General features: G+C 44.0%; 1 protein-coding gene across 1 annotated transcript; it reads right to left on the bottom strand.

The window, feature by feature from the left end:
• Nucleotides 1-6,072: 6,072 nt before the first annotated feature.
• Nucleotides 6,073-13,732, bottom strand: RPS16 (ribosomal protein S16). Its single transcript, XM_073651594.1, has 6 exons — nt 13,631-13,732; nt 13,492-13,543; nt 10,418-10,519; nt 8,181-8,277; nt 7,944-7,991; nt 6,073-6,257 (listed from the first exon to the last, which is right to left on the bottom strand). Exons 1-6 carry the CDS (start codon nt 13,639-13,641, stop codon nt 6,112-6,114), a joined length of 456 nt encoding a protein of 151 aa, XP_073507695.1. The 5' UTR covers nt 13,642-13,732; the 3' UTR covers nt 6,073-6,111.
• Nucleotides 13,733-14,145: the final 413 nt, after the last annotated feature.

Genomic DNA, 14,145 nt, shown 5'->3' with positions numbered 1-14,145 from the left:
CAGCGTCCCCTCAGCAGCCTCCACTCCTTCATCAGCGTCCCCTCAGCAGCCTCCACTCCTTCATCAGAGTCCTCTAAGCAGCCTCCACTCCTTCATCAGCGTTCCCTCAGCAGCCTCCACTCCTTCATCAGTCTCCCCTTAGCAGCCTCCACTTCTTCATCAGTGTACCCTCAGCAGCCTCCACTCCTTCATCAGCGTCTCAGCAGCCTCCACTCCTTCATCAGTGTCGCCTCAGCAGCCTCCACTCCTTCATCAGTGTCCACTTAGCAGCCTCCACTCCTTCAGTGTCCCCTCAGCAGCCTCCACTCCTTCATCAGTGTCCCCTCAGCAGCCTTCCCTCCCTCATCAGCCTCCCCTCAGCAGCCTTCCCTCCCTCATCAGCGTCCCCTCAGCAGCCTCCACTCCTTCACCAGCGTCTCAGCAGCCTCCACTCCTTCATCAGCGTCTCCTCAGCAGCCTCCACTCCTTCATCAGCGTCTCCTCAGCAGCCTCCACTCCTTCATCAGCATCCCCTCAGCAGCCTCCACTCCTTCATCAGCGTCCCCTCAGCAGCCTCCACTCCTTCATCAGCGTCCCCTCAGCAGCCTCCACTCCTTCATCAGAGTCCTCTAAGCAGCCTCCACTCCTTCATCAGCGTCCTCAGCAGCCTCCACTCCTTCATCAGTCTCCCCTTAGCAGCCTCCACTCCTTCATCAGTGTCCCCTCAGCAGCCTCCACTCCTTCATCAGCGTCTCAGCAGCCTCCACTCCTTCATCAGTGTCGCCTCAGCAGCCTCCACTCCTTCATCAGTGTCTTCTCAGCAGCCTCCACTCCTTCATCAGCCTCCCCTCAGCAGCCTTCCCTCCCTCATCAGCGTCCTCAGCAGCCTCCAATCCTTCATCAGCGTCTCCTCAGCAGCCTCCACTCCATCAGTGTCCCCTCAGCAGCCTCCACTCCTTCGTCTCCTCAGCAGCCTCCACTCCTTCATCAGCGTTCCCTCAGCAGCCTCCACTCCTTCATCAGTCTCCCCTAAGCAGCCTCTACTCCTTCATCAACGTCCCCTCACCAGTCTCCACTCCATCAGTCTCCCCTCAGCAGTGCAGCGCGCACGCACACACATTTACCACCCGCCGCCGTCCCCGCAACACATGTGGCACGCGGCTGTTCTGCTCCTGATTGAAGATGAGTGCACAGCGTGTCATATGACCAGGACCAGGCCACAGATTAAAGGTACAGTGCTCATTTCCGTCCACTGGGTGCATCACGCGCCGAGCTGCTGTCCCTAAGGGCCCGATAAGCAGAAGCAAAGAGAGGGAGGCCCCGGGCTGTGAGCTTGGGGCCTGGGCTGGCGGGGCCCCACCTTTTTGCTTCTGGTCACTGAGCCCTATACATTAGTAAGGGCAGTAATGCCCTGATGGCGGCCCTGGCTGCACATATTTAATAATGGTTTTGAGCAATTGGTGGGTGCCTCAGAACCCACACCGATCAGCAGAAAGTATACATATTTGGCATCACCATAATCGCAGAATAAAGTCATCATGTCATTTATGCATCATGGTAAAACCCCTTAAAAATAAATGCTGATAAATACAGGCAGATAACATGCAATATCATCAGAGGAGACTTCTGAGTGGCTCCAAATTTATTCTGCATCAGGACATAAAAAAAACAAACAAACATACAGCCAACTACCTTTAGTGTAGAAAGAACAAGGAGTCCTGGAAGTGATGATATTGCCCCTACCAAGCTCTGATCTTAACATCAAGGAATCTCTGTGGGATTACACGAAGGGACAGATGGATTTGGTCAAGTCTACATCCACAGACTATCCATAGTTAGATCTACAAGATGTTTGGAAAACCTCTCTCCAAAATTCCTTCAAAAACTGTGCAAGTGTACCTAGAAGAATTGATGCTTTGATGCTGTTTTGAAGGCAAAGAGTGGTCACACCAAATATTGATCTGAATTAGATTTCTATTTTGTTCATTCACTTTGCATTTTCTTAACTAACAAAAGTAAAATATAAACACATCTCTTTCTAAAAGCAATTTTACTTTGCAGCATTTTCTCCCACACCTGTGTAACGTGGGCAAGAGCTGCAGCCATGGCTGAGGTACACATTATCCATGCCCCGCTACAGGAAAATGGGGTCCTGGCTGGGTGTGTGTTGCTATTACTTTTGCAATGCACCTCTGTAGACCGCATACTGCAGCTTTACATCACAGGCTAGGACCAGATGACATAGGTGTGAATGAGGGAGACCAAAGTCTACAATTAAACTTTTTACTGAACAACTTGATGAGAAGTATATACATTAGATAGTAGGCACAACATTTCAAGAATGTTTGTTCTGTACAATCCAGAGTCAGGAACTTTAGAGTTATATGTGGCGGGACATTACTTCCATTACATGTTACATAAGTCCAGCTAACCATTATGGGAAGCTCTATCTTCCCCCTGTAAGAACAGCATGGATCAAGTATCACTACTGCCCCTCCCAGCTAGGCTCAACTCCATGTTGTTTTGTGAGGACCTCACTGGCTGAGGTACCTCGATACGACTCCTCACTACTAAAGTCCATTTGATGAGTGCCACACTCTCCTTCCTGTGCCATTGTAACTTCAGTAGTCCATAGGAAGTGTCATGTTCCAGTATTGCAACACACTAGCTTCTTATCTAGTATAGATACTTGTTTGCTGAAGATCCACTTGCCCAAAATAAGGAATCCTTCCCTCAGCTTAGTACTTGCTTTTGGCTTCCTAGCCTGGGATAAGGAACCTGTCCTCCTTTTAATCTTTGCCTGAGATCTGGAAGTCATCTGCGACTTAATCCTTGAACATACTATTTGATAAATTGTGGTCTCCCCTCTTCCCACACGAACACCCATTACAATGCAGGTCTTGAGCAACTCGACCATAGATCTGTTCACTTCTCAATCTTTTCACTATCTAACCAATTAACAGGGAACCAAAATCCTATGTGCCCATGTAACTCTTCCCATCCTAGGCTGGTCCCAATTAACCCTGTGTCTGCTGCTAACTCACTGTTGCCGGGCACAATAAAAGATAAAACATTTTAAACATAGCAATGCATTATAGAATCAGAAAATCTTCAAGAGGAATGTGGGCAATGTCTCTACTCCTTTAAACTTGTCAAAAATTTGTACACAGATCTGTATCTATAGAATTATCAAAAAAGTCATGCCTCTCAAACTGCCATATTGCAAAATGGTCTCAATAATAAAAAAAATTGGGATTTTTGAACTGTCTGGGGACACAGGACTGTGGGTATATCATGTCTTCCTACCTGCCACTAGGGAGGCTTGACATTAAAGGAAACCTGAATTCATGGGTAAGATCTGCCTTCAGTGAAAACAGATTTTCCCCAGTACTGAGATGACTGTTGGTGCTTATAAAGTTCCATGGATAAGCCTTTTCCAGAGAACTTACAGTAAAATGTCTGTCTGCATCTAGCTCATATCCCTCCAAAGAATTTTAAAAGCACCAACTATCATCTCCTATCTTAGTAATGGGAAACCTCTATATTCACTGAATTCAGATTTTACCTAAGAATTGCAAGTGAGAAATACTTCTGATAACATTTATATTACAAAGTTGCTTATTTTCATGTGTACCACTGATTTTTTTAAAATAATTAAAACAGGTACTCTTTAAATTGAGAACGTGACCTCCGGTCCACACAAACCCTGAGCCAGCTGTCTTAACGGAGAACCAGGAGAGGAACAGGGCAGCGATGGAAAAGGCATTAGACAGCGACCAGTAAGTATTTTAAAGGGGTACTTCAGGGAGATATATATATATATATAAAAATTGTACAGTCCCTGCCCTCACACTATATAGATGAGATGCCCAGTGCACTTCCATTATCTTTATAACCCTTGTAATTCCATGTGGCAGGAGCTGCTCCTCACTGCTCACCCCTCCCATATGGGGCAATATGGCACAACACAAGTGTGCAGCTCCCCCTGTGAGGAACAGCCAGTTGCCTAATAGCGGTTTCTCTGAAGAGAACAGGGGGTGCAGCCTGCAGCAGGCTGTTTCTAGCTGCTCATCCCAATATCTGTCTCTACTTAGTCCAAGAACAGGGGGCATAGCCACACCCCATTATTGAAGGAAGCAGTGAGGAGCAGCGCCTGTCACACTGGATTACAAGTGTTCTAAAGATAATAGAAGTACACTGGGTATCTCATCTTTATAGTGTATGAGTGCAGGAACAGCACAAACATCTATCTACCCGGAGTACTCCTTTAATGCACACACTGAACATACAATACTGATTGTTAGTGGATGAAGAAACTGACAAAAAAAAAACCAAACTGCAAGCGTCGTACTTTAAGAGGGAATATCCAAAAGTCTCACTTCTGCATCAGGAGGTAATAGGCACCACTGATGTGGCATCTGTCAATTAGTTGCCAAGTATCACGCTGGCATCCTATGGTAATTAATTCTACAAGTGCACAATACCAGCCAACAGTGCACAAGATTGTTAGTAGGCGCAGTTTGCTGTATCACGCGCTGGCGTTAGATAAGCGTGTAAAACGCACTGGGATTGGATACGTGAAGTGTATCACGCAATGGGAGTAGATACGTTGAGTCCATCGCAAGCTGGAATTAGATACGGTTAACATTGGGATTAGATGCACGAGTATCACACAGTGGAATTAGATATGGGGAGTGTATCACACGGTGGGATTAAATAAGAGGAATATATCACGCACAGAGAGGAGTGTATCCCTTGCTGGAGATTAGCTATGCGGACAGTTTCACACACAGGGATTGGATAAACAGACTTGCATCACACATGATGGAATTAGATACATGGTTCAGTGGACAGCATCATGTATGATGGGATTATAGTCACAGTTGAGCGGAAAGTAACACACATGACGGGATTAAGATCTGCTGAGCCATGCATCTATTACAAGAGATGGGATTTGATGCATGGCTCAGCAAGCCTATCACATATGATGGGATGAGATACATGGTTCTGCTCAGTCAGTTTAATGCTCATTCAGAGCCAGCTCACTGCAGAATATGGCGAGAGTTAACAGGGGGAAATTGTATTTCAAAGCAGTTCTGGACAATAAAAAGGCGCCCAATTCCTCCCACAGCTGTGCACTTGACATCCCAGTGGGCCTGCCCAGTTCACAGCTGAGGCACGCACATTGTAGATGTGGTCGGACATCGACTATTTCCTATGATCAGGGGCAGCCATATTAGCAGAGTGTAAGTGTCGTGCTCACTTACCCATCAGGAAACAAAAATCGCAGCCCCCGACAGCTGCAGAGAAAGTTAATAAGTAAATACAAGTTAAAAAACGACATGCCATTGTCTATGGGGCAGACAAATTGTACAGCATACAGCACACAGCCATGTCCATCACCCACAGTAGAAAGGGGTAGTCCCTTAAAAGGGAATGTGTCAAAATTATTTTTAAACAATTGAAAAAAAATCAGTTTTTTTATTCAAACAATAACTGTTTTAATAGTATATAATATGGAAAATAATTTGAACAGTTTTGATATTTTCCCCTTTTAAACACTAGAGGGAGCAGCTGCTGAAATTGTGACAGGCACATTGTAGCTCAGAGCACCATACTCCTCTACAGTACAATACCGCCTGGCTCCCAGGGGTCGTTCACAGTTCGCAAATGAGGCAGCCGCAGTGTAGGAGGTGGTCGGACATCGACTGCACCCCCTTATAGCCTGGGGTGTGTAACTTTGTATTAAAAATTAATAGATTACAGAATTTAAAAAAAAAAAAAAAAACAAATAAAAATCGTGACAGTCACTTTAAAAGTGGACAATTATGATCGATTTAGGAGCAATGACAACATTTTAGGGACCCTCCTCCCAGTGATCACTAAAATATGGGTCCTGAACAGTCTTACAATTCTGGTCCTACTGCTCAGAACACTATGGTTAGATCTTTATCAAGAATCCACCTGACAGGTGATGAATGTACACTGTGGACAATCCCTTTAGAAATAGCTGGATGTAGACGACAATACAACTATGGATTACCAGTATTCCCTACAGCAATTTTTAGTTCTGGAATATAAAAGAAAAAACGGTTGTTTTCAAACGGTTTATTGAAAGAGTGTACAATGCAATTAACGGTAAGACTTCTGGTAGCGAGCACGGGCTCCAGGTCCACCAAACTTCTTGGACTCGCAACGACGAGGATCTGCGACTAGAAGAGTCCTGTCATACTGAATAAGAATATCCTTGATTTCCTTCTTGGAAGCTTCATCAACAACTAAAAAGAAGTAGATAAATGTTTATACCAGATACACATAATACATCTCACCAGGTAGAGTGTCGGCCAATACATAATTTATCTTAACATTTTCTTTAATCAAGAGTATGTTTGAAACAATATATTAGGGGCATAATTAAAGGGGTTGTCTGGTCCAAATCGATAAGTCTACAGTCACTATGTGATTGCAATTGCAAAAAGAACTTCGGCACGCCATACATGAATATATAAGAAATATTGTATCTAGACTAATGTCACTTTGAAAAACGAAGGTTTATTTTCGCATAATTTGGCCAATTTATGTGTGCCCATCAACCACGACAAGGTCACCTTCGTATGATGGGAAACTACGCTACGCTACCACTGGATATGCCACTCTTGGGCTGTAAGCCTGTATGAACAATATGTCTCTGCTTGGGCTTTTAACCTAAAATGTATGGGCTTTTAACCTACAATGTATGGGCTGGTAGAGCTAGTTAAAACCACCTGTGACTGAATGGGAGGGACACATGGTCAGAAAAAAGGCTGTCAAACTTCTAGTAGTGTGAACACATACCTGCTGCAATGTTCCTGGAGCGGGATCCCAAAAATGATTAATAGAAAAAAAAGAGAGGGGTCGCTCTCTGGTCTATTCGGGTGCTCTGAAGAAAAAAATAATCTCAATTGCAAAAAGAACTTCGGCACTCCATACATGAATATAGAAGAAATATTGTATCTAGACTAATGTCACTTTGAAAAGTGAAGGTTTTTTTCGCATAATTTGGCCAATTTATGTGTGCCCATCAACCACGACAAGGTCACCTTACAGCCCAAGAGTGGCATATCCAGTGGTAGCATAGCGTAGTTTCCCATCATACGAAGGTGACCTTGTCATGGTTGATGGGCACACATAAATTGGCCAAATTATGCGAAAAAAAACTTCACTTTTCAAAGTGACATTAGTCTAGATACAATATTTCTTATATATTCATGTATGGAGTGCCGAAGTTCTTTTTGCAATTGAGATTACTTTTTTCTTCAGAGCACCCGAATAGACCAGTGAGCGACCCCTCTCTTTTTACTATGTGATTGCAGACTCATAAATCCCCCAGTACACCACTATGCGCTGCGAGTATTCACCGGTTTCTGAGCCGGCACAGAAGGATATGTATGTGCTATACATACTCCTGGCCAGTGGGCACGGCTCACTTCTATACACTTGTATGGAGCAAGGCCATGTCACTATCCGGAGCACAGACTTGCTCAATACAAGTGTATAGAAGTGAGCCATGTCCACTGGCCAGGAGTATGTATAATGCAAACATACCCTCAGTTTTTGCCTCAAACAGACGAATCACTGCAGCGCACAGTGCGTGTGCTGGGGGATTCATAAGTCTGCAGTCACACAGGACAGGACAACCCCTTTAAGTCAAGTGTCTCTAAAGGGGATCTGTCAGGGTATCTACACAACCCTTATATAAGGGCAGAATAGAGCCCAGGCATATGTAGTTTTTGCAATTGGATTCAGTTTCGCCTTCGTCTAAATATTTTATATGCTGCACAGTCGCAAAACAATATAAAAATACATGCATCTATACAGTTACTATTATCTCAGAAATCCAAGATAGGTATATGCCTTAAAATACTATAGCACTTACATCATAATAATGGCAAAACTAAATCATATCATGCTATAAATGAACTTACACTTTTGGTAATAAGCCACAAGTGACTTGGAAATCGCTTGACGGATGGCTGTAAAAAGAAAAAAAATGTTTAAAATTATCGCAAATGCAAAGTAACGAATTTACACTTCTGCTTGATACATCATGTGGAATGGAAACCACACACTACATTACAGGAGTTACCTCATACAGTAAGGCACAATATTAATCAACTATTGAGAAAAACATTAGCCTCTATATAAGCCAACACTGTGCTTACCATACACTTGTGCAACGTGCCCACCACCCTTCACGCGGACTCGGATGTCGACACCAGCAAATCGCTCCTTGCCCAAGAGAAGAACAGGCTCCAGCAGCTAAAACGAGAAGTTACAATCACCATCGGTAACAGTCACAGCATAGAATAGTAGCTGCATGTTATCCGCCAACCACTTATCCTGCCGTCTACGTGAAAGCACGTATGGTAAGAAAATGTAGCGGACCGTACACATGGACAGCGATGAGCACAATATAATAATTATAATGTGCAGATGTAAAGCAGATACTGAAACTTCGCACATTACATATAAAGACATTACATAATTGGATACTGAGGTCAGTCACCATGTACTTAACGTGGGACGTAATAAGATGTCCTACATTGAGTGCCCATGTATGAAGAGGGGTCAGGAGCAGAACGACCATATTTGGTAGAGGCCGCCCGTGTTACACAGCCGACACTTAACAGCAGAGATTGAAGCTTGCTCTCGATTGAAGTTGTTTAACTGTTTGTGCTGGCGTTTTATTTTTCTCTTTACAGCGTTCATTGTATCAGAAAAATTACCTGGTAAAATACTCTTCTTACAGGACAGTGTGATTACAGCCATACCAAATATTATTTATTTATTTTTTTAAATACAGTGTCACCATTTTCTGAGACCCATAACTTATTCTTCAGTTGTTGATAGAGCCATGTGAGGGCCCATTTTTTTTCTCTTTTCGGGAACACAAAAATACCAGGTAGGTTTATACTTTAATGTTTTCATTTCTTTAATTTTGAAGGAGGAAAAAGGAGGCGATTTAAATGTATGCATTTTTCACTTTTCTTTTTAAACACCCATCTTGTGCCTGCAAACGTTTGATTATGCTATGTACTGCAATACCACAATCTTGCAGTATATAGTAAAATCGTTATTTCTCCTATGACACTTAGCCTGTAGCAGAGCTTCATAGGAGAACCAATATGGTAGTTCTGGAAAATATTAAAGGGGTTGTCCACTATTTGGACAACCCCTTCTCGTTCCCCATGTTTGGCCCCATAAAAAACAAACAAACACCTTATACTCACCTCATGTGCCGACACTCACATTCCAAGGGGTCTTGTGAGGTTATGACATGTGAGCCCTGTGACCAATCAGCACTGGCGTCCCTCTTCCAGCCTTCAGATGTATAAGTAACCAAGAGAGTGAAAACAGCAGTTGGCTGCTCACTTCCTGTTAATTACTTTGAAGTCTTAAGGAGGGGACAGCGATGCCAGCAATGATTGGTCACAGGGCTCAAATGTCAACCTCACGTGAGCCCCAGGAAAGAGTGCCGAAACTACTGAAACGGTGCCGGCACAGGAGGAGAGTAGAAGTTTGGGGTTTTTTTGTTGTTTTTTTAAGGGGCCAAACATGGGGCATGAGAAGGGGCTGTCAAAGTAGTGGACAGTTATTTTAATCACTACCATGGCTGCTGTAATAACCCATCAGGGAGGCCGAATGGAACCCAGAGCGCACGCACCACAATGGAGTCACTTAAATGCAGCAGTAAAATGATACAAGTTTGGAATCGCTGTAATCGTACTGACATGAAGAATCATATATATTGCCAGGCTATTTCTACATAACAATAAATACTATAAAAACAAAACTGGCAGAACTGCATTTATTTTTCCCACCAATAGCTGGCCGTTAGAAAAAGGGGAGAGAAAAATACAAAAGCACAAGAATTGGTCATGGCAGGAAGGTGTTAAATAAAAGGTGGGTTGCAAATTGCTATACAAGGATAGTGTTGATTCTCAATGTGAAGCCACATTCTGTAGATCAGACTTGGGGTATGTGCACACATTAAGTATTTGCAGAAGAAATTTCTGCATCTCTCGGCAGGAAAAACACTGTAAAATAGATGCTTATTTGTCACAATTTTTACATGTGTTTTGTTGCAGATTTTTCACCGCTCATTAGTATGGGAAAAATCTGCAGCAAAAATGCTGAAAGAATTTACATGTTACAGATTTAAATCTTCAAGGAAAAAAAAATAAGAAACATTGACACTTCAAGAATCTCATTCACTTTGCTGGCACTAGCGAATAGACACCAAGCTACATTCAGGTCATATCTAGCAGTACAGTCTGGTGACGTGAGGAGTTAGGAGACAGAAAAATGCAAAACCAAAGTAATATTTTTGGATACTCCAGTCGTTCATTTTCACAAAGCTTCAATAACTGTCAAACACAGTGTTTGCGGTAGTTCATACCTTGTACTGCAGAGTTGCAGGTTCAATTGTCTCCAGGGGTCTTCCGTTGACTTTAATGAGGCCATTTCCTCTCTTGCAGTGGGCAACAGCAGTTGCTGTTTTCTGAAAGGGAATGTTACAGTATTAGGACAATATCCGCACTGGGAGTAACAGCCATGATCAGTAAAACGTGAATGTACAACTGCTTATGTATAACATCCAGGGATGTGGAGTCGGTGCCTATTTTGGTAGAGTCGGTATAAAATGGACTGACCCCTACTCCTAAAATATATAATAAGTTCAGTTGTTCAAGGCAGGATGTGCTGCAAATGTTTTCATAATAATTTAGGAAGAGTTTCTCGGCAAGGAGAAAAAGGAGACCAGCGATGCCGATCTAAGAGCAGCTGTTAAGGATAACAATCAGTGTTTTGATCACCTGGTATCCAGTATATTGAGGCTTCAATTGAAAACTGATGTCATAGGAAAATTTGGGGGATCCAGTAATAGATTTTTATATTTCACAGGTATGCAGCACACGGTGGATAATAAGGAGATTTGGACGGCTCTCCTAAGGCAACATCAAGGATCACAGGTTTTTTGGGGAAACGCCAGATTGATTGTTGATTTCATAATTTGTGAAAGTTATGAAATGTCCTATAAATGTCTGTTCTATCCCTGATCTAAGGATCTCGGCTTTTAGTTGAGATGAATCTGTGCTGCACTTTATGTACACGCTCAGTAGTGAGGCAGGGCTGTGGGGTTGGGAGTCAGGGAAATTGAGGAGTCGGAAGTTTAGCTTACCGACTCCACAGCCCTGGTAACATCCACGTTTTGTTCCTATAATGTACTAGCATATGTGGATATTAGGAAAAGGTGGACCTGTGCAAGCAAGCTAAGACAAGCAAGTGTCTTAATTTATGCTGCTGCAACCATTCCTGGGCCATTGATGCTTATGACAATGCAGTGTGACGTCTGGACACTATAGCAAATATCTACGGTGTAATAAAAACCATCAGGACCAGGGAGAGGTGGCAAAGAAATAGTGCAATATTGAAAAATGGTATGGGATATTTAAGGCTCTTTAAGAGAATCTTTACACCCAGGAAAGCCTCAGACATACTAAGGTTTTGTGTTCAGCAGGCAACTTTCTACATATTAGGCATTTTTCCATAGGAAAGGGTATTCAACTACCACATCACAGGATACTTCTCTCCCAGAGGAACTGGAACAAAGATTAAAATCCAACAAACCTCATCATTCCAGAAGTTATGTGACCCACAGACAAATCTCTTGGCCATGAGCAGCTTTAGCCACAAAAGATGTTGTAAAGGACTCTCAGCTATGTTACCACCACCCGGACATCCTGGGTAAGAGCCTTTGTCTCATGTCTTCACCATGGCGGTCAGTGATGGACATAGTCTAGTGGTGGCTTTGGGTAAATCACTACCACGCACGTCATCGTAGTCAGATGTCACCATAATACCCCAACTTTATCTAAATACAGACTGCTCCCACCCTAGGCTACCAGTGTTTTCACATTGTCTATACCTAAAAACTGGTACAGACAAGCAAATTTAATGGAGCCCTACTGATTAATAAGGGGTCCGTCTGTTCTTCATTATGTGCCAGTTTTTAAAATGAAAAAAAAAAAAGTACAGAACACAGAACTTTACAAGAGATGCACCTATCAAAAAAGTATGTATAAAAAGTATAAAAGCGAGCCAAGTTCATCCAAACCTGGTCCTTCATTTATGTTCATCAGCCAGTAAAGTGATGGCTGCAGAGTGCGTGATACCATCACCAATCTGCTATACAGGGCTGTGGAGTCGGTAAGCCAAACCTCCGATGACTCAATTTCCATGACACCGACTCCCTCATACACGGCTCATGTGTAAGTGATAAATTTACTGTAGCACAGATTCATCTCAGCTAAAAGTCTAGACCCTTAGATCAGGAATAGGACATTTCATAACTTTCCCAAATTCTTATGAAAAAAATATTCCCCACAAACTGCATTGAACTACTGTACTCAATTTATTATATATTTTAGGAGTCGGAGTTGGTCCATTTTATACCGACACCACAGCCCTGCTGCTATAAGCTTGCTGATTGATGGTAGTTTAGTAGTTTGCTTCTTTTAAAGGGGCCAACAAAAATTTCATGCACATCAGTAATAGATCAGTCTGTGTGCATAGATGGTCATTGTTTTCAGCTACACAGGAAGAAGTGCTGCCAAGAACAATGGCGTTTACACAAGCTTAATGTGGTTGTCAAGGCTTGGGACTAAAGTCTGCAGTATGGAGACAGCATGTAGTCCTGATGCGAGCGGTGGTCACGTGTCCCCACATTAAGTGATTTGCATAAGTGTGGAAACGCGCTCACTCATCTTGCATGTATACAACTCACATACATGGGGACAAGTGATCGTCCTCTCAGACTGGGAAATGGTGACCGCCGTCATCCAGCTGTCTAGACTCACATAATGTGATGGCAGACACTTGTCCCTACTCCGGACAACCCCTTTAACAATAGTTTTGCTAGATATGGGAGATTCTCTTTGCAGGACTCCGATGCATCAGCCAGGTGAGTAACCTGTGACTGCGCATCTCCTAACCTCATTCCCAGCTCCTATAGATCAGCCAGCAAGCCGTTGTGTGCACATCATGCCCAATAATGGCAACCAGGTCAGCTAATGAAAGAACCAGGACTGGCAGAGGTAAGGAGGTACACTCATCCAGCAGCCACAGATCACTGATGGCAGGAGTCCTGCACATTCTCCCAGTAATAAGCAGCTCTGCTCACCGGTCAGCTCATCAGCAGCCTGTGATAATGCCGGATTATCAGATGGGCCTATAGATCAGGGCGCGGTACTCCTGTCTTATGCTGTGGAGGCTGCACACGACCACGGCAGATCACCAGGGCACACGTGGGTGGTGGAGAGCGGGCAGAACAGAGCGCCGTACTGCACCTCGGTAACCAGCATGGGCGCCAGCACAGAGGCCGGCCCGCACTGCACCTCGGTAACCAGCATGGGCGCCAGCACGAAGGCCGGCCCGCACTGCACCTCCGGACACGATGCTCTCACAAACACTAACCTTACGTCCGAAAACCTGGACGGACTGCAGGGGACCCTTAGCCGGCATGTTCCTGGGGAGGGAGAGAGAGGACAGCGGTTACCGGGCAGCACGCACTATGTTATCCGGGAGTCTGGGCCTAGGAGCGCTGGAAACTCACCTCTCCGTCATGGGTAGCAGCGAGAAAAGGAAGCACGGGTTCTCCGCACCCACTCAACAGGGGTGAGCGTGCCCTGCGTGCTGCGCTACGTCATTACGCTCCAGACACTTCCTGTTACCTCGCGCCGCCATTTTACTTGTGGGCTCAGCTTTCTCTCAGGTAATTCTGGTGTGATACATCCGTGGAATAAGCCCGTAGTCACACCGAGCGGTTATGTATCACATTGTAACCACATGCAGTGTTACTAAGCCTCAGTCTACAAACACCTGGTAACTAGGAGCATTTATTTGCGCTCTCATAGATATTAACGCGTCCTGCTCTGCATTATCTCCATTATAATTGCGATTCATTACAGAGTGTGGCCCATTTGGCTCTTACAGGATCTCAGCTGCATGTTCAACTTTAAAGTGGTCTGTGGTCATAATCAGCTGAGAGGAGCTCAGAAAAAGATAAAGCGTTGGACTGTCACAGGCTGACTGATAGATTCTCAGTTAACTCATTCTGCCTACAAGATT

Source organism: Phyllobates terribilis, unplaced genomic scaffold (genome assembly GCF_046119375.1).
Source record: "Phyllobates terribilis strain yellow unplaced genomic scaffold, ASM4611937v1 Scaffold_11__3_contigs__length_659146591, whole genome shotgun sequence".
Classification (NCBI taxonomy): domain Eukaryota; kingdom Metazoa; phylum Chordata; class Amphibia; order Anura; family Dendrobatidae; genus Phyllobates; species Phyllobates terribilis.
This window is presented reverse-complemented; position numbering and strand designations above follow the sequence as displayed.